At 39.3% G+C, this 21,271-nt stretch overlaps 1 protein-coding gene and 1 non-coding gene across 2 annotated transcripts; one reads left to right on the top strand and one right to left on the bottom strand.

Moving 5' to 3' along the window:
• The first annotated feature begins 7,395 nt into the window (after positions 1-7,395).
• On the top strand, positions 7,396-12,982 carry LOC133805898 (uncharacterized). Its single transcript, XM_062244043.1, has 4 exons — positions 7,396-8,943; positions 9,028-9,959; positions 11,499-11,636; positions 12,249-12,982. Exons 1-4 carry the CDS (start codon positions 7,396-7,398, stop codon positions 12,754-12,756), a joined length of 3,126 nt encoding a protein of 1,041 aa, XP_062100027.1. The 3' UTR covers positions 12,757-12,982.
• On the bottom strand, positions 7,899-8,006 carry LOC133807628 (small nucleolar RNA R71). The gene has a single exon (XR_009879530.1). It is a non-coding gene; the product is annotated as a small nucleolar RNA R71 (small nucleolar RNA).
• Positions 12,983-21,271: the final 8,289 nt, after the last annotated feature.

Genomic DNA, 21,271 nt, shown 5'->3' with positions numbered 1-21,271 from the left:
AAAAGCACGTGAAGGAGCTTGAGGAACTCGAGGCCAGGAACTTGGAGAAGTACAAGGACGCCACTCATCTTTGCTTCTACAAGTTTTGGAAGCACAACTGGGAGGCTAACTTCAACTATTTGTCAGAACGCCTAAGGCAGACTCTAATGTCTCAATGTGCCATTCGCCTGGAGGAAGAAGAGAGGGATAATATTCCTGCTTCCCCAGAGATCTCTCTGGCAACAAGGATAGATGGTGCAGATAATGAAGCTGGCGCAGCTGTCGACCAGGACGCTCCTCAAGACCCTCCAGCCTCTTAGTCTTTTCTCTTTCTATCTTTTAATCTTTTAATTAAATGACCTACGGGTCGTGATGTAAATACATTAATTTTTTATTGCTGCGTGGGCAGCTATTTTCCTTTTAATCGAACAATTACATCCGAGCAATACTGCTCGCGGTGTAAAGTAATTCATTTTTGATATTATAATACATTTTCATTTTATTATAACATCTGTTCGCATGACCGAACTTAGCATAGCACTTTGGTTTGATTTAACAAAATACGAAATTTTGAAAAATACTCTAAGTACCCTAGCATGCTTTCACTTATTTTGCTCATGTGTTTACATACCTCTTGATATGCTTTGCTTACTAGATACCTTATATGCCCCCAAGTGATCGAGGAGCTCTAGGTCCTTGGTCACTTGCCTTGACCAAAACCTGTTCGAACATTACTGCTCGGAGTAAAATAATTAAAATTATAATACAACAAAACAACACACGTAATGAGAAAATACTTGTATAAAATACAATAAATGGCAAGAATGACTGGCTGCACACAGTCCCTTATATTTCTCGTAATAAATGGACGAAACATGTCTGTACGAGTGATCAATAAGATCTTACACTTATAAGCGACCAGTCACATAAAATGACCAACCCTTTTTCAAAACTTGTAAAAAGTAAAATTAATACAAGCCAATTCTTTAAGAATAATTGTTTATTGATAGTACTTGCGCATGTGTTCTCCATTCTAATAGCGAGGAACGAGATCTCCATTTAAGCGAGCAAGTTTATAGGTGCCTGGGTGAAGGACTTCTTAAATTTGGTATGGCCCTTCCCAGTTAGGTCCGAGTACTCCAGCAGCTTGGTCGCGAGTGTTTAGAAAAATTCTTCTGAGTACAAGATCTCCAACGTTGAACTTTCTTTCTCGCACTTTCATCAACTCTTTGGCCTTCTCTTTCAAAATACACATGAGGAGTGGCATTGAATATCCCCTTCGGTACAAGATTCCATCGACTAGGATATACCTAGCAGCCTATCGCTGAAGGGTCCTGGCTTTGTTTCTGTCTGTTGGTAATATTCCTTGCATTAGATACTCTATATATGGTGTCATCCATGCATCCGTCATCTGGATCACCATAGCGGTCTCCTTTGCTTGGATGCTTGGCATTGTTAGCCGCTCAACCGGCACTATATTCAGAGTATCAGCATCCTTCGCACTTGCTAATTTGGCCAAAGCATCAGCATTGGAATTCTGGTCGCGAGGCACTTGTTGGAGACTGTATTTGTCGAACTGAGCCAATAGATCTTTTGTTTTGTTCAGATAGGAAACCATCTTTAAACCTCACGCCTAGTATTCTCCCATGACTTGATTCACCACCAGCTGAGAATCACTGTAGATGTCAAGCACTTTTATATTCATGTCCCTGGCTAACCGCAATCCAGCGAGTAGTGCTTCATACTTTGCCTCATTATTAGAAGCAGTGAAGTCAAACCTGATTGCGCAGTGAAATCGATGCCCCTCCGGAATTATCAATATCACTCCTACCCCAGCGTGGCACTCGTTAGAAGAACCATCTGTAAATAATTTCCACGTGGGAGCTTGGTTTTGCATTCAGGCTCATTAGGCTCTTCAATCTACTCGCCATCCGTAAGTTTAGTAAATTCTGCAATGAAGTCAGCCAGGGCTTCTCCTTTTATCGCTGCTCGCGGCAAGATATATCGAACTTCCCAAGTTTGATTGCCCATATTAACAATCTACCTACAGCCTCTAGTTTTTGCAGGACTTGTCGTAGAGGTTGGTCGGTCAAAACCGTAATTGGATGAGCTTGAAAGTAAGGCCATAACTTCCTGGAGGCCAAAACTAGGCAATAGGCTAGCTTCTCGATGGGCGGGTACTGCTGTTCTGCTCCAATTAGCCTTCTGCTTACATAGTAAAATACCTTCTGCACGCCTTCTTCCTCCCTTACTAAAACGACACTAGCAGTGTATTCCGTTATCGCCATGTAGATGAACAAAGTTTCTTTATTGACCAACTTTGACAGGATGGGTGGTTGCGCCATATGAGTTTTTAGTTCTTGAAAAGCCTGTTCGCATTCCTCCGTCCATTCAAACTTTTATTGCCTCTAAGAAGATTAAAGAATGGGACACACTTATCTGTTGACTTTGAAATGAATCTACTAAGAGCGGCAATTCTTCCGGTCAAGCTTTGAACATCCTTAATCTTTGATGGCGATTTCATGTCGATCAGGGCTTTAATTTTCTCGGGATTGGCTTCAATTCCTCTCGAGTTAACTATAAATCCCAAGAACTTCCCTGATCCTACTCCGAAAGAGCATTTAAGGGGATTTAGCTTCATCTGATATTGGTTCAAGACGTTGAAGCACTCCTGCAAATCCTTTACATGCCCTTCTGCTTTCTTCGACTTGACCAACGTGTCGTCAACGTAGACCTCCATGTTTTTGCTGATCAGTTCCTTAAACATGTGGTTGACGAGTTGCTGGTAAGTCGCACCAGCGTTTTTCAAACCAAAAGGCATCACTTTGTAATAGTAGAGCCATGTATCAGTCCGAAAGCTAGTGTGATCCTCATCAGGGGGATGCATACTAATCTGATTATAACCGGAGTACGCATCCATGAAAGAGAGGATCTCATGTTCTGCAGTGGCATTGACCAGCTGGTCGATTCTTGGGAGTGGGAAACAATCTTTGGGGCAGGCTTTATTTAAGTCTGTAAAATCCACGCACGTATGCCACTTTCCATTCGGCTTGGGAACTAGCATGGGATTAGAGACCCACGATGGATAAAACGTCACCCTGATGAACCCATTCTCCTTCAGCTTCTCAACTTCTTCTTTTAAGGCCCTTGATCTATCTTTGTCGAGCAGCCTTCTTTTTTGTTGCACTGGTGAAAAACTCTTGTCGATGTTTAGGACATGGCTGATGACAGCAGGATTTATCCTGACCATGTCTTTGTGCGACCAGGCAATGACTTCCTGGTTCCTCTTTAAAAATTTCACCAGTGCTCGTTTTGTTGTTGTCTCTAAGTTTTTACCGACTTTCACAACCCTGGTCAGATTTTCTTCATCGAGTTGGACCTCTTCAAGGTCCTTGATGGGTCCAACTTCTTCCTCAAAATCCCCAAAGCGAGGATCTAAATCCCTATCCTCACTTTGAGCAACGCCCTATTTGGTGACATTATCACCCGAGTGGGCCTGAGCATCAGTTGCCATTTGCAACTCTTTCACGGGAACATCTCTCAATACACCCTTCTTCACCTTGGTGCTCGAGGCGTTGTATCACTCCCTCACTTCTCGCTGATTTCCCAATACACAACCTATCCCTGCGTTTGTTGGGAATTTCATGGCGAGGTGCCATATCGAGGTGACGGTTCGTAAGTCGACCAGAATCGGTCTCCCAATTACAGCATTGTATGCTGAAGGACAATCAACTACTATGAAAGTAGTGAGTAATGTCCTATTAGCAGGCGCAGTACCTGCCGTAACTGGAAGCCTAATCGACCCTGTTGGGGCGAGCCCTTCACCAGAAAAACCATAAATGGTTTGGTTGCATGGCTCCAGGTCTTTGACGGACAGCTTCATTCTTTCTAGCGAAGACTTGTATAGGATGTTAACCGAACTTCCTGTGTCGACCAACACCCTTTTAACGATCATGTTGGCAATTTGTACGTCCACGACCAGCGGATCGGATTATGGGAATCGTACGTGCTGGGCATCGTCATCGGAGAAGGTTATCAATTCCTCCTCTGTACGAGCCTTTTTTGGTGCTCGAACTTCCACACTCATCATCTCGATGTCTTAGTCGTGGTGTAGGGTTCGAGCGTATTGTTCCCTTGCCTTCCCACTGTCTCCTACAAGAAGTGGACCTCCACAGATGGTGGGTAAAGTGCCTGCCACAGGAGCTGGCTATAGAGGTGGCAAGCATTGGCGTGTAGGCGCCTACTCGTTGCCACCTTGAGCCTCTTGCTGAGAACCTCCTGCGACTCACACATATCTTCTCAAATGTCTCTGCATTATTAGGAACTCAATCTCGTCCTTCAACTGGTTACATTCATTGGTGTCATGCCCGTAGTTGTTGTGAAAATGACAGAACTTCATTGTATCTCTCTTGGAGATATCTTTCCTTATAGGTGTGGGTCGTTTGTAAGGCACGCTTGAGCTGGTTACTTGGTAGACTTCAGCTCGGCTTTCGACAAGGGCCGTGTAGTTGGTGAATCTCGGCTCATATCGATTGCCTTTGGGGCGCTTACTCTCAGAAGTCGAGGGTTCATTGTTTGCCCGCTTTCCACCATTCCTACCATTGCCATTCTCGTTGCCATTGGGTTTTTTCGACCCGTTGGCAGCTTTGGCGGGTTCTTTGGGCCTCTTGTCTTTATTTGGCGATTTCCCTTCATTGGCAATCGCATCTTCGAGCTTGATATATCAATCAGCCCAATCCAAGAACTCTTGGGTACTTCTAACCCCATGCTTTCTGAGGCTACTCCAGAGGGGTGAATGGCGCCTAACTCCAGTAGTGAGAGCCATCATCTTACCTTCATCGCCCACTGTCTTGGCTCTAGCTGCAGCTCGTATGAAGCGTTGGACATATGATTAGTGCATGAAAATGCACTTATGCAAGCAAAAGTATCTAAATAAATTACATTTTAATTATATATTTTCATGAAATTAATATAAAATATTTATTTGATATGAAAATATGTGATTTTAATTTGATTTATTTGATTTTGTAGAAAAATATGGTAATTTTGCAAAGAGAATAAATAAAAAGGAAGTCCAAATCCATTGGAAGATGATTTATTCTCTCAAGGCCCAACTACCATGAGGAGATTGAAGAAATGGTTGGAGTCACCTTCTCCAAATCATATCACTAATGGATGATATGCTCTTCCACGTATAGAATAAATGAGCCAAATAATAGAGATTATATTCACAATATTGGCACATGGAGCAAAGTTGACCAACGTTGGGAGTATTCTCAATCAATCTCATTGTTTGCTAGCATTCCAAGGCATCAATATCTCAATTATATTTGACTAAATGGGAGAAATCAATTTGCTACAATTAGTTTTCCATTATTATTTTATTCAAATTAATGAGAAAATCAATTCTAATTAATTTGCTTTTCATTTCCCATTGAACGGTTTTAGCATGACAAAATGCTATATAAAGGGGACCTCTTGTACATATTGGTGTGTAATTTTTCATTGGCAAAAACTATAGTAAATTTTAGTCTTATTTTGTCTATCTCTTCTCATATTTTCTCTTTAGATTATTGTGAGAATGACTAGCATTTTTGGCTAGTTTCCTAGATAAGGTAAAGGATGATCCTATATGCAAGGTGAAATTTATTTGTGTTTTGATTCACCAAATGCTTAAAGTTTATACATTTGAGTAATATATTTTTCTTCTATTTTTCTCTATCTCAATATCAATATATTTATCTAATTAGTATTATATAGAAATAGTCATGTTTTTTCTATGTGAATATGATTCGGACAAATATATTGATATTATAATTTTATGATTAGTCTTTTATTGCATTATTGCCAATAAGGTATATTGTCATTCTTAGATTTTTCATAAGATTATTTTCTATGATCTTAACGTGAGAATTATTATTACTCGAATACATTTTATTATATATGTTCTTCATGTTTTATCTTCCGATTAAATTGTTGGGAAGTGAACGATTTAATTGTGTTATATGTGTGAATCAAAATCCAAATAAATGAGCTAAACATATAGGTGATTCTTGAAACCTTATCACTTTTGTTATTGAATTTTTCAACCAATTTTATTTTCAACATTTTCTCAAAAACCACCAACGATTTATTTACTTTTTGCGCTTAAAGTTCTACTAATCACTTTTTGATAAGATATCTCTCTGTGGACACGACCGCCCATACTACACTACAACAACCGCTTTGTGAAGACAAGTTTGGGCGTAATCAAATTTTGGCGCCGTTGCCGGGGAGATAGATATCAAAAGCTTAGTGGAATATACCGCCAAGAGGTAAGTAGCTTATTTCATTATTATTTGCTATCTTTGTGTAGGATAGTGATTAGTGTTTTATTTTATATATATATATATTTTCCATTTCGTTGTTAGTATTAAAAAAAAAGAAAAAAAAAGGTTTATGTATAAATCCATGTCTGATGTTTCGTTCCATATATATTTTTTATTGTGTTTAGTTTATATAGTTTAATATTAATAGGTTCTTAAAAAAAAAATAAAGAATAAATAAATAAAAAAAAGTCACATTTCCTTTTACATTTTTTTTCTTTCTTTCTTTAATTTGTATTCTCTTAATTCATGTGAGATCTTTTTTTCCTTTTCTTTCCTATTATGTTTATTTGTTTGTTATAATGTATATATATATATATATATTTGTTAACTTCAATTTTCATTTATTTTGTATCTTTTTGTATTTAATTATTTTTCTTGTTTTTTTTTCTTTTTAGCTTTAAATTTATAGATTTTAAATTTTTAGATAAAAACTTAGGTCTCATAATTTGTGTAACATTAGGTTTTAGATTAGCTTTAATTTAGGTTCTTCCTCTTTAACTCTTGTTTTTTTTAAAAAAAAAAATCATAAAATCCGAAAAAAAAAAAATCATAAAATTTAGCATAAAACTTTTAGTATTGGGAACAATAGTGTAATGCTACAAGTGGTAAAAACTGAGAGTATTCTGTCTAGAAAGATTGGCTTTTAAGGTTTGTGATAGAGTACCCTCTACACTTTCCTGGGAACTTGGTTCTCTCTAGGAAAGTGTGGGACGAAGCGGTACCTTGGCAACCTTCCCAATCGGCCTGGGAATATTTCTTGTGTATGCCCTTGTATTATTACATTTTTGAACTTGTTACTATTTAAAAAAAAAAAAAACAAGCTTGTTCTTTCAAAATAAGTAAATTATTTTACTTATTGGTCATTTGGTTGAAAAGGTTTGAATTGTGATTTTTCATACTCATCTAGTAACCTCAGGGAGTTCTGGTGAGGCATGTGAGATCATTTCAAATTGTCCAAATTTACCAAGGAACAAGTTTAACAAAAAAAAACAAAAAAAAAAAAAAAAAAAAAAAGAAAGAAAGAAAAAGGTCTCGTTTTTTAAAGTGGATGAATCGTCATAGAGATGAACTAGGGAGATTTGTTAGGAGACCCGACACCCCTAGTGACAATTCTTCTGATACATCCAACATTTCCTCTCCCATCTCAACAATTGCTCATAATCCTTTCGCAATGGCTCATCATGAGGAAATTCAGCAGAGAAGTCTGAATGACTATCTCCATCCTACTCGTACTCCCACCCCTTCTTGTATCATCTTTCCACCTAATATGCCCAACTTTGAATTTAAACCTGGCATGATTCAACTCTTGCCAAATTTCCATGGTTTAGAAAATGAAAATCCTTATGTGCATATTAGGGAATTTGAGGAGGTGGTAGCCACTTTCTATAACCAAGCTAATATCGCGGATACTGTGCGATTGAAGTTTTTTCCCTTCTCTTTGAAGGATAAGGATAAAAGCTGGTTATACTCTCTGAGACCAAGGTCTATTGGAACATGGGATGAAATGACATCGTCGTTCTTCCACAAATACTTCCCTAACCACAAGACCAATGGCTTAAAAAGACAGATTTCTACTTTTTCCCAAAAAGACAATGAAACTCTCTATCAAGTCTGGGAAAGGTTTAAGGAACTGTTAACTCTTTGTCCCCACCATGGCTATGAAAAATGGCGCCTAGTCAGCTATTTCTATGAAGGCCTCACTATTCGTGAACGCCAGTTTGTAGAAATGATGTGCAATGGTGAATTCCTTCAAAAAGATCCTGAAGAAGCTTTGGAATATCTCAATGAGCTTGCAGAAAAATCTCATACTTGGACTGGTCCAAGTGCTACTGAAAGCACTAACCGAAATCGACCAGCAGGAATTTACCAATTGAGGGAGGAGGATAGCCTTAAAGCCCAAGTTGAGTCCTTAACAAAGCAACTTGAGACATTTAAGACAAAAGGTGGGCAAGGACTTCATATGATTGCCCAAGCAGGAACACATGAGCCATGTTTTGTGTGTGGAGGAACGGATCATTTAGCTAAGGACTGTTTAGCTTTTAGTGAAATGAGGGGGGTTTATGAAGAGCAATGCAATGCCTTAGGGGCCTATAATAAGCCATTCTCTCATACGTACAACCCTGGTTGGAGAAACCACCCAAATTTCAGCTGGAGAGATCCTAACCAAGCACAATCTTCTGGAGGGAAATGGAGAAATGAGCACCAGTCTCAACCATCAAAAGCTCAACTTGCTCCTCAATATAATGCTCCTCCTCAAAGGAGTTCTCTTGAGAACGCCCTTCACTCATTCATGGAGGAGCAAGCCAAAATAAACCGTCAAATGATGGAAGAAATCAAGGAAATGAAAAGTCAATTTTCAAAACTGACTGGATCCTTGGTTAATTCTGAAAGAGGCAAACTTCCTTCTCAGCCTCAATTCAATACACAAGGGCAACATATGGCTCAAACCTCCAACTCTAACGATCAAAACGTTAAGGAGGCTAATGCCATCACAACTAGAAGTGGTAAAGCTTTGGAAGATCCACCAATACCAAATACTACTTCAAAATTTCCAAATGTTTTCTCTGAAAGTGTGCCATCTAATGCTTCTGCAAAAGTTCCATTTCCCCAGGCTCTAAGACCTGCTGGGAAAATTCCTGAGAATCGAGGAGAAATCCTTGAGCACTTGACACAAGTGAAGATAAATCTTCCTTTGCTTCACATCATCAAACAAGTGCCAGCCTACGCTAAAATCATCAAGGATCTTTGCACTGTAAAAAGGAAGCATCATGTCAAGAAGACTGCTTTCTTGACTGAGCAAGTTAGTGCGGTAATTGAACAAAAGACACCGCCAAAATACAAAGATCCTGGTTGTCCCACCATTTCCTGTCAAATTGGGACTCATGAATTCAGCCAAGCCTTGCTAGACTTAGGAGCGAGTGTCAATCTCATGCCTTATTCTGTCTACTCGCAACTTGGTCTTGGTGAAATCAAGCCTACTTCTGTAGTCTTACAGCTGGCTGATCGTTCTATTAAGAAGCCTCGGGGTATTGTTGAGGATGTTCTTGTTCAAGTTGACAAATTCTATTACCCCGTTGACTTTCTCATTCTGGATACTCAATCTGTGGTTAACATGGAGTCAAAAATCCCTATCATACTTGGAAGACCTTTCCTTGCTACAGCTAATGCCCTTATTAACTGTAGGAATGGTCTCATGAAAATATCTTTTGGGAATATGACTCTCGAGGTCAATATTTTTCATGTTGCAAAGCAACCACATGATGATGATGAGTGTTATCAGACATTTCTGATTGACACGCTCATTCCTGAGGAGATTCAATTGCAAAGCAATTCTGATGATCTTGATGAACTCCTCTCTTTTTCTAAAAGTTCGGGTTTTGATGAGTCGATTAATGAAATTTCTTGTTACAAAGACTCACAAAACGGAAGAACAAAGTTTTGGCAACCTCGCTTTGAAGAGCTACCTAGTGAAAGGGAAAAGCCAAAACCTTCTGCTGAAGAGGTTCCTATTATTAAGTTAGCCCAACTACCTGAGGGTGTAAAACATGTCTTCTTGGGAGATGGTGATACCTTTCCTGTTATCATTTCGTCCAAACTTGATCCTTCACAAGAAATTAAGCTAATTAAGGTACTACAAAAGCTTAAATCTGCATTAGGTTGGACGATTGCTGATATTAAAGGCATTAGCCCTTTAATTTGCTCCCATCGGATCAATCTGGAGGATGGGGCAATCCCTCGAAGAGATCCTCAAAGAAGACTGAACCCCACAATGAAAGAAGTTGTGAAAAATGAAGTGCTGAAACTTCTGGATGCTGACATCATTTATCCAGTGGCTGATAGCAAATGGGTTAGTCCAACTCAGGTAGTGCCTAAAAAGTCGGGTGTAACTGTTGTTGAAAATGAGAAAGGGGCCCTTGTCCCCACAAGAACTGTGACGGGTTGGCGCATGTGCATTGACTATCGAAAATTGAATTCTGCCACCCGCAAAGATCATTTCCCACTCCCATTCATCGACCAAATCCTTGAACGTGTGGCTGGTCATCCTTTTTATTGCTTTCTTGATGGCTATTCAGGCTATTATCAAATTGAGATTGCAATGGAGGATCAAGATAAGACCACTTTCACATGTCCTTTTGGTACTTATGCTTTTCGACGTATGCCATTTGGACTGTGTAATGCACCAGCCACCTTCCAAAGGTGCATGATGAGTATTTTCAGTGACATGGTTGAAAAATGTATGGAAGTATTCATGGATGATTTAACAGTCTTTGGAAACTCTTTTGACGCATGCCTTCTTAGTTTAGAAGCTGTTTTGACACGATGTATTGAGAAAGGTCTTGTGCTCAATTGGGAAAAATGCCATTTCATGGTATCTTCAGGCATAGTCTTGGGACACATTGTCCCAGAAAGAGGAATTGAGGTTGATCAATCTAAGATTGATCTCATTTCTAATTTTCCCACTCCAAAAACCGTCAAAGATGTGAGATCTTTTCTTGGGCATGCTGGTTTTTATAGGAGGTTTATTCAAAACTTTTCAGCGATTTCTCGTCCGCTATGTAACCTCTTAGCCAAAGATGCTACTTTTGAGTGGACGCCTAAGTGTGAGGATGCCTTTCGAACACTTGTTGCAAAATTGACCTCCACCCCTATTATGCAGTCACCTGATTGGGATTTACCTTTTGAAATCATGTGTGACGCAAGCAATTTTGCTGTTGGAGCTGTTTTGGGACAACAAAGGGAGGGGAAACCTTTTGTTGTCTACTATGCAAGTCGAACTCTTAATAATGCTCAAATGAACTATTCCACTAATGAAAAAGAGTTGCTTGCCGTTATCTTTGCTCTTGACAAATTCTGAGCATACTTGATTGGCTCACCTATTACAATCTTTACAGACCATTCAGCCCTTAAATATCTTCTTTCCAAAAAGGATGCTAAGGCGCGCTTAATACGGTGGATCCTTTTATTGCAAGAATTTGACATCACAATCAAAGACAAGAAAGGTGTTGAAAATGTCATGGCAGATCACTTATCCCGACTTGAATTCAGTGATTCCGCTGATGGTCCACCTATTCGTGATGATTTCCCCGATGAACAATTTCTTGCTGTTACTAAGTTACCATGGTATGCACATATTGTTAACTACTTAGTAACAGGTGAACTTCCTTCTGAATGGAGTTCACAAGACAGACGCAAGTTTCTGGTCGAGGTGCGCAATTTCTATTGGGATGATCCATACTTGTTCAAGTATTGCCCCGACCAGATCATGCGGAGATGCATCCCTGATGATGAGGTGTCTAGTGTTTTGAACTTTTGTCATAATGATGCTTGTGGTGGTCACTTCTCTGTGAAGAAAACTGCTGCAAAAATCTTACAGTGTGGTCTTTATTGGCCCACTTTGTTCAAAGACACCAATGAATTCTGTCGTTCATGTGTGAGGTGCCAGAAGTTAGGTTCTTTGTCCCGTCGTCATATGATGCCTTTGAACCCAATTCTTGTGATTGAGATATTTGATTGTTGGGGGATAGATTTCATGGGACCATTTCCATCTTCTTCTGGTTACATTTACATTCTCCTTGCTGTGGATTATGTTTCCAAATGGGTCGAGGCTGTACCCTGTCGAACCAACGATAATGCAACAGTTACCAAGTTCTTGAAAGAGAATATTTTGTCAAGGTTCGGTACGCCTCGTGCCATCATTAGTGATCAAGGAACTCATTTTTGCAATAAGTCTTTTGAGGCTCTCATGCGCAAATATGGTGTACTTCATAAGGTTGCTAATTCCTATCATCCGCAAACCAATGGGCAAGCGGAGTTAGCCAATAGGGAGATAAAACAAATTCTGGAAAAAACGGTAAATCCCGACCGAAAAGATTGGTCTTCTCGTCTTCTTGACGCACTCTGGGCATACCGTACTGCTTTCAAATCCGCTCTTGGGATGTCTCCCTATCGGCTTGTTTATGGGAAAGCCTGTCATTTGCCTGTTGAACTTGAGCATAAGGCATATTGGGCTGTCAAAGCCTTTAATTCTGATCTATGTGCTGCAAGTATTAATCGCAAACTCCAGCTGTCTGAAATTGAGGAGTTGAGAAATGAGGCATATGATAATTCCAGGATCTACAAGGAAAAAATGAAAGTTGCTCATGATAAACAGATCCTGCGAAAGCATTTTGAGGTGAATCAAAAGGTGCATCTTTATGATTCTCGGTTGCATTTCCACCCAGGTAAGTTGAGATCGCGGTGGACTGGCCCATTTGTGGTGAAACAAGTTTTTCCCAACGATTCTGTTGAAGTTGAGGACCCAACTGATGGGAGAATTTTCAGAGTCAATGGCCAGAGATTGAAGCATTACATCGAGAGTGTGAGTCATGTTGAAGAGGTCCTTCTTGAGGACCCTGTTTATACACTCTGAGTTGTTTATTTCTTTTACATATTTTATTTTTCTGCTTTTCTATTAGTTTTGTGTGTTTTCGTTTTTTGTTTGTTTTTGGTTTGTTTTGTTGCTATCAGGTTGTTTCAATTATCGCCCCGTGGATATTGTCATCTTCCAGGTGTTCTCTTTCCCTATCTTTTTCATTGCATATTTGTTTTGACATTGAGGACACTGTCTGATTTTCGGTTGGGGGTGGTGAGCTCTGGTGAGCTCTCATTTGGAGAATTACATTGTTGTGTTGAATTTTTAAGTCAAATTTTCTCAAAATTTTCTAAGCATGATTGAAATATTTTGTTTAAGTTGGTTTTTGCTATGTTTAGCTATTAAGGAGTGATTTCCAGAGTTCTTTAATGCACTTTCCAAACATGTGGTAAGATGGTTGTTAACACAAATAGTTGAAAAAAATTTCAAGCTTAAAGTTTTCCATTTTTTTGGTGAGTTGTGAGAGTTGAGAAAACGACTTTTTGAACTTTTATTGATCATTTGAGTTGGTCAAATCAGATTTCTGGAATTTAAACACATGACATGTACTAGAGGGATAATTTCATGTTTAAAAGAGCCTTTGTTGTAATGTTATTTTCATGTTTCTTTTTGTTCATGTATTTAGGTGTTGCCTCTTGTCAAAAAAATTCAAAAAAAAATAATAGAACAAGAGCAACATTTCGTTATTGTGTTTTCTTTTTATTTTATTGTCAAAAAAAAAAAATTGTTCCATATAAAAAAAAAATGAATGAAAGAAACATCACTTCATATGTTTCTTAAAAAAAAAAAAGTGTTCTTTTCTATATTTATAATTTTCTTTTAGTTGGCTCTTTATTCTTCGAGTTTCTTGTGTAAATCCCAAAGGTTGTTTGTCATTTGAATTCTAATTATTTGATTTGTCTATCTTGTGATCAATATTTGTTCAAATTGTTTGTCCTAAAAAGTTGTCTTCTCTCATTTGAGCGTTAATTGTTACAATTCCAACTCCAAGAGTGTCATCTCGCCCATAAAAAAAAAAATACTTTCAATGCCTGTGAGGAATTTGGAGTTGAGTCCTTTATGCTTTTGAGGTTTTTCGATACTATTTGTGTTATGGTTTGTGGTAAGAAATGGATATGGTTTGGTGCACACACACACACAACTCTGGGGTTACAACTGAGTAGTTTGCATAGCAATTTCTGATTTCTTGATGATATTTTTTTTTAATGCTTGGCTAGTTTTGATTGGTTTGACTTGATTATTCAGCTTGATAATTTTCTTCTCCGCTTGAATTGCTAGGGACTAGCAATAAGCTGGTTGGGGGTTGTGATTAGTGCATGAAAATGCACTTATGCAAGCAAAAGTATCTAAATAAATTACATTTTAATTATATATTTTCATGAAATTAATATAAAATATTTATTTGATATGAAAATATGTGATTTTAATTTGATTTATTTGATTTTGTAGAAAAATATGGTAATTTTGCAAAGAGAATAAATAAAAAGGAAGTCCAAATCCATTGGAAGATGATTTATTCTCTCAAGGCCCAACTACCATGAGGAGATTGAAGAAATGGTTGGAGTCACCTTCTCCAAATCATATCACTAATGGATGATATGCTCTTCCACGTATAGAATAAATGAGCCAAATAATAGAGATTATATTCACAATATTGGCACATGGAGCAAAGTTGACCAACGTTGGGAGTATTCTCAATCAATCTCATTGTTTGCTAGCATTCCAAGGCATCAATATCTCAATTATATTTGACTAAATGGGAGAAATCAATTTGCTACAATTAGTTTTCCATTATTATTTTATTCAAATTAATGAGAAAATCAATTCTAATTAATTTGCTTTTCATTTCCCATTGAACGGTTTTAGCATGACAAAATGCTATATAAAGGGGACCTCTTGTACATATTGGTGTGTAATTTTTCATTGGCAAAAACTATAGTAAATTTTAGTCTTATTTTGTCTATCTCTTCTCATATTTTCTCTTTAGATTATTGTGAGAATGACTAGCATTTTTGGCTAGTTTCCTAGATAAGGTAAAGGATGATCCTATATGCAAGGTGAAATTTATTTGTGTTTTGATTCACCAAATGCTTAAAGTTTATACATTTGAGTAATATATTTTTCTTCTATTTTTCTCTATCTCAATATCAATATATTTATCTAATTAGTATTATATAGAAATAGTCATGTTTTTTCTATGTGAATATGATTCGGACAAATATATTGATATTATAATTTTATGATTAGTCTTTTATTGCATTATTGCCAATAAGGTATATTGTCATTCTTAGATTTTTCATAAGATTATTTTCTATGATCTTAACGTGAGAATTATTATTACTCGAATACATTTTATTATATATGTTCTTCATGTTTTATCTTCCGATTAAATTGTTGGGAAGTGAACGATTTAATTGTGTTATATGTGTGAATCAAAATCCAAATAAATGAGCTAAACATATAGGTGATTCTTGAAACCTTATCACTTTTGTTATTGAATTTTTCAACCAATTTTATTTTCAACATTTTCTCAAAAACCACCAACGATTTATTTACTTTTTGCGCTTAAAGTTCTACTAATCACTTTTTGATAAGATATCTCTCTGTGGACACGACCGCCCATACTACACTACAACAACCGCTTTGTGAAGACAAGTTTGGGCGTAATCAACATACTTTTTCAAGGGCTCTCCCTCTTTCTGTCATATCTCGACCAGCTGGTTGGCCTCTGTGGGGTGTACACGACCCGCGTAGAATTGTCTGTAGAATTCCTTCACGAACATTTCCCAAGATACTATACTAGCTGGAGGGAACTTGAAGAACCACTCCTGAGCAGTATCAGAGAGTGTCGCAGGGAAGATCCGGCAGCGGGCGTCTTTCCGACACTTTTTGTATGTCCATTTGTATCTCAAACTTATTAACATGAGATACTGGGTCTCTGTACTCGTCGAAATTTGGCAATGTAGGCATCTTAAACTTACTGGGGGTTTCGGCCACAGCAATCCTTTGTACGAAGGGGGTGCCCCTCCTCCTATCGTACTCGATATGGGACGTTCTTCCCCCAACCAGTTGCTGTACCGCCTAGTTCAGGCCATCAATCTGAGCCTGAACTGCTTCCAGGACTGCTGGGGCCGCTGGTGCTGAGGGAGCGTACTCATCGTGCCTCTCACGATGGTCGTTAAGTATGTCCCTAAGATCATCGTCTCTTCATCTCTGCTCGCTAGCTCCTAGCCGGCTAAAGACGTTCGGCTACCTGGGCTGCCCCCCAACATTGTGGCTAGCTGGCCTATTTTCTCTAGGTAGGGGGCTTCTGCCTCCACCTCGTTCTTCATTTCTCCGGCCAGTGTTCCCTCTGCCGGAATCAGCTTCATTATAGCCATGGACATCTCTGAATTATGGTTGACTATGGCACGACCGGCTGTTCACGCTATTTCCTCCTCGGGGTGGCATCTCTCGAGCATCAGAGGGAGGCCTGCACTGGTCGTTGGGTCCCCGTGCATTGTTATGTCGTGGGGGGCCCCTGACCGTAGAGCCTAACTATGTGTTCCTTCTGTTGGCAGAAGGACACTGTCCTTTGCTCGGTAGATTCGGCTCTTCATCCCTTGGGCGTCTAGGGTTGCGGGGCGGTTGCCCAGCCCTATTCCGCCTCGGGCACTGGGGATTGCCTCATCCTGGGCAATAGGCAGCTGCTCTGGCCTTTGAGGGCTTGTTGGCTGGAGCGGAGAGCTTGGATTGGGACCTCTTTGAGGTGGTGCGCTTGGTGGTTGATCTGGCTGGGAGGCTGGTACAACTTGACTCCTAGCCAGTTGAATGGCTGCTTCAAGGGCGGCCATGGAATCCCTCTGCCGACGATCCATTTCCGCCTGCCGCTCACTTAGCTCTTGGCGCTGGCGTTCTATTTCTCTTTGTTGTAACGCCATCGTCTCTGTATCATTCTCTTGATTGGCCCTCATATTTGTCAACTCATCTTGCAATACTCCCAGCGTTGCCCTCAGTGTTTCGGAATCTAGTTCCTCCTCATCAAACTCCAAATGTGGTTCATTCTCGGCCACATTTGCGGGGGGAGGTTGGGATGGTACAGCGCCAACAACCTGTCCAGTCTTCTTGGATGTTTTCGCCATTAGATTCTTTCACAGTTCTTTCCCAAACTCTCAATGAAAGCACCAGAATGTTGACCCTCGATTTGGCCAACGACACGAAGTCAAATGTACGACAAAGTATAAAGCAAGAATGAGAAAAATGATCTAACGGAAAGAAAGAAATCACCAAGAAATTATAGTGGTTCGGCCCCCAAAAATGGTAATGACCTATGCCCACTTAGTGATATTGTTATTATTGAATCTCAAAGCCGTGGTCAAAGAACTAGGGTTCTTGAGTTTCACAAACCTTGAATGTATTACAATAATACGATGAACAACTCACTATAGCTCTTTTTCTCTCAATATTTCGCAAAAAGATTTAGGAATCAAAAATCCAAAAGTCCCTTCCTTGAGCTATTTCATGCATATTTATTGGCTCAAGGAGGGTTACACATGCCAACGTGCCCTATCTTTCCTTAATAATCGCGTATCAAGATAATAATGAAGAAACATTCAATGCAGTAATTATAAGATACAGCTTAGAAGGAAATTAATTAGGTTATACGACCAGCGCCACTACACCAAAAATTACTTTCCACAACACATAATTATAAGTCTTTTGAAAATGTGTTATAATATATACTATGTAAAAAGTGGTAAAGTAATACAAAAAGCGGCAAATAAAAAAATAAGTGGCAAATGAAAAGATGAAATTCAAAAAAAAAAAAAAAAGGACAAAAAGCGGCAAATGAAAAAATAAGCATCATATTTTAATAATTCACACTAACTCTCTTTTCCTCACTTTTGATTGTTTCCATTTGACCACACAAAGAAAACCTTATTCATTATCTCTTCAGTTTTTTCCCCACGGATCATGAGTTCTCCCTTCTCTATCATTTCCCATCGATGGTACACAAAGGGTCATAGCCTTTCTTCTTTTCTTTCTCTAACTTTCTTCTGCTCCACCACCACCACTTCGCCATGGCTAGGGCTTCAATCATCATTGATTTCTTCAGCATGGAGAGGGATCAATCCTCTTCCAAATCTCAAAACCAGACGTCTTTTCAATGCCAACGAAGCTTTCCAGGTCACTATCTTCTCTTCCTCTTCTCCAATTTTTACTTGCCTTCTATTATTATTTTTATTTCTAGCATTCATAAAGCCATTTCCATGATTATTCTTGAGGTTCTGAAATCTGGGATTGCGAACTGGAAATTGGACATTAATGGCCTTTTGTTTGATATATTAAAGAAATTGTTTTGGTTCCTTTCTAGCACCAAATCAGATCATATATTTTGTCTTCCTTTGACTTTTTTTGTGCCTAATGCTACCAGGTATCCATTCGTTCCTTCATTCGCATATATAAATATACATATATATTAGCCAAAAATTAAAAATTAACAAGTGTTGTTCTATATATGTGTATCTTTATAGTGAAATATCATAAGTGCTTTGATTGATAGTTGTTGACCTTGATTTTGGTCAACTGACACGGAGTCAAAATTGCTTGATGTGGATAGATATGTCGAAATGAGAATAATGACAAAAACAATAAAACACACAGGAATTTATAGTGGTTCGGCCCCAGAATCTGGTAATAACCTACGTCCACTTGAGCTGTTATTGATATAATATTTCAAAGGAGTGATCAAAGAACTAGGGCTCAATGAGTTTCACTAACCTCTGAAGAACAAAACAACATATCAAATATGATAGATCCAATACACTCGTAAAACTCTAATCTCAGATAATTAGAAAGCCCAAAGTCCCTTCCTCGAGCTATCTTTCTCTATTTATAGGCTCAAGGAAGATTATATTAATTTGTTACAGATATTATTTCCTAAATAATCGGATACTCAAGAAATCATGGGAGATAATTTCGGATATGATCATAACTGCATAAGATTTTCTCCAAATATAGGGAGTATACGACCAAGCTGGTCATATATAAGGATTGAGCGTTGCGCCATAAACATCTTTCTAGTTGATGGTCGAACAAGACTTCTACCAGATGTCAGCCACGTGTACTAAACATCTGCCATGTCATCCATGCCTGTTTTTTGGATAACATTTGCCCCCCAAGTTTGTTTAGTGCGACCAGCAATAAAGAAACTTTAGGGAAACAACTGTTCATATGCCCCACGAAATCTGTCAGAATCCTCGTGCGTTTTTGAAAACCGTGACATAATTATGTTTAATCAAGCCTTTTCGGTTTTCAAGAAATAAATTTGACGGCTTATACACTCCCCCATGTTTCACAAATGGGAAAGTCATGATTGCCACTTTTTGCCATACTTCGGCCTCTATAAGTAACCTCTTTATCTTTCTTATAATTCTTTACTCACCATTCCAATCAAGAACTTCAAGAACTTTGCTCCAGAGCCCAGAATTTTGAAATCATTCAGACGTTCTACCAAAGATCGTTCCGACTCAAAATTTTTGTTTTTCTGAATCTCCACCTTTGCCCAGGTAATCACTTCGTCTTTTAAACTCTTCATTATGCCATGCATGCTGTTACTATGCTCTGCGATTTCCTGCGTTCTTGAGTAGAAATTATGAGGATTTTTGTATAAACCATCTGATGCTTGGTAAGAGAGTGTATTTCTGCTTTATATAAGTTAGGAGCTAGTTTGATAGTAAGGATCATAGGTTTAGGGCGTAAGATCGATGTAAAAATTCAATCTTTAAGCTAGCTGAAAAAACTGGGTTTTTTCCCGCCCTTTAGGAGTTGAAAAAGTTCCTTTTTAGAAAACATTTTATTTCCTTTTTGAACCATTTTTCAAACTGCTAGCACCAAACTTAGTGTATGGGTAGGATGCTGCTGGTCAATAGACGTGAGCAACGTTATCCCAATCTCCCACGTAACAACGCAGGCTATGTGTCTTATCTCCTCCTTTGTCTGTTTGCAGTTCATATGCAAGACCCTTGGGGAGGAGAAAGACCCATTGAAGATGACCTCCTACCTCAGCTGCTTGAAGGCGAAGAAAACCCCTCTACTCTGATACCAAACATCCCTTTCTCTCGTCCTAGCCCAAACCCTTCTCCAATTCCAACCCAAAGAATGGCTCGAATAAAAACAAAAGATCAAAAAAGGAAAATCCCTAACTCCTCATGCCAACCAACTGCTGATTCCCCCTCGACCAGTGGTCGGGGTGAAAATGTTCCTGATGCCAATGTACAAAGGCATGCCCGTCCTCGACACGCTGCTCAGCCGGCTGTCGAGTGGCATGTTGTTCCCCATAGTAGAGTGACGATCCGGATGATCGCCAACTACTTAAATAAGTATAAACTGATAGGGGTGACCCTGGTCAGACCTTCCATTGACCAGAGGGCCAACCTGCCAGGCGAGGCCTATAACGCCTGGTCGCGGTTTCACATTGAGGCAAGTGCCACTTTGCCTCTTCACTCGTTCTTTCAGGGGGTGGCGAATTACTTTGGAGTTTCCCCCTTTCAAATCACCCCAAATGGATATAGAATGCCGGCCGCACTCTATATCCTTTACAAACTCAGAAAATGGCCAGAGCCCACTCCCCACGAGGTCAACTTTCTTTTTGACCTTAAGTCCAACCCTAACCAAGAAGGCACGAGGTTTTTCCATTTTTGTCACCAAGAAACCGGGCACATTTTCTTGTCCGACACTACTCACATATCCAATGTGGGGAGGTATCACCAAGAATACTTCCTTACTCCCGACTTAGTCGCAGACAATCTGTCCTTCACCCGAGGAGGTAAAAATTCTACGTCACTAGCTTCTTCACTTGGTGTTTTTCTGTCACAGTGTCTTGACATTCCACTGTGTTCCAGGCCCATGGTTACGTCCAATCCCAACTCCAGGGATGAGTCAAGGGCGACACTCTTAGCCAGCATGCCGAATGCTGATAAGAGTGTCAAAAATTTAGTTACTGAGGCTAACCTTAGGCTGGTTGGCCTCTGGAATCCTCAACCAGCGATGAACGAATCTTCGGCGGAGAATGCCCAAGTCGAAGCAGAACCCGAGCAGCAACCCCAAGCGTCTCCTCCGCGGAGGAGACCAACTGAGGTTACGATCAGGGAACCTGCCATCCCTCGTCGAGCAGAGAAACCCTTGGCCCCCGAGGCAAAGGAAAACAAAAGGATGCTAAGCCTACCAAACTTTCTGACGACTCGTCGGATGAAAATGGTACAATAATCTCGCTTTTAAATCATTTGCCAATCCCTTCTCATCTATTTGATGGGGATGGAAACTTTAGGAATGCTCCCTCCTTAAATTTAGATTTCTTCCAGGAACTAGGTAGTTCAGTAAATAATGTTATGACCAGTAGTTGTAGCGTGGGTACTTTACTTATAATCCTTTTACTTTTATTCTTTATCCTGCATGGCCATTTAGTCTTACTGCTTGTGTTGCTTCCTTTTGTGCAGGTATGGACTCTGAGGACGTCTTTGAGCACTATCAA

Source organism: Humulus lupulus, chromosome X (assembly GCF_963169125.1).
Source record: "Humulus lupulus chromosome X, drHumLupu1.1, whole genome shotgun sequence".
NCBI classification, from domain to species: domain Eukaryota; kingdom Viridiplantae; phylum Streptophyta; class Magnoliopsida; order Rosales; family Cannabaceae; genus Humulus; species Humulus lupulus.
The sequence above is the reverse complement of the archived record's forward strand: the minus strand, read 5'-3'. Positions and strand labels throughout refer to the sequence as shown.

Excerpts from the sequence above, each read along its gene's own strand:
- LOC133805898 (XM_062244043.1), top strand. The coding sequence starts at position 7,396 with ATGAATCGTCATAGAGATGAACTAGGGAGATTTGTTAGGAGACCCGAC. Across the intron at positions 9,960-11,498 it reads AAACTTGATCCTTCACAAGA|AGGTGAACTTCCTTCTGAAT; the intron begins AATTAAGCTAAT and ends CTACTTAGTAAC. Across the intron at positions 11,637-12,248 it reads AGATGCATCCCTGATGATGA|GGCATACCGTACTGCTTTCA; the intron begins GGTGTCTAGTGT and ends TGACGCACTCTG.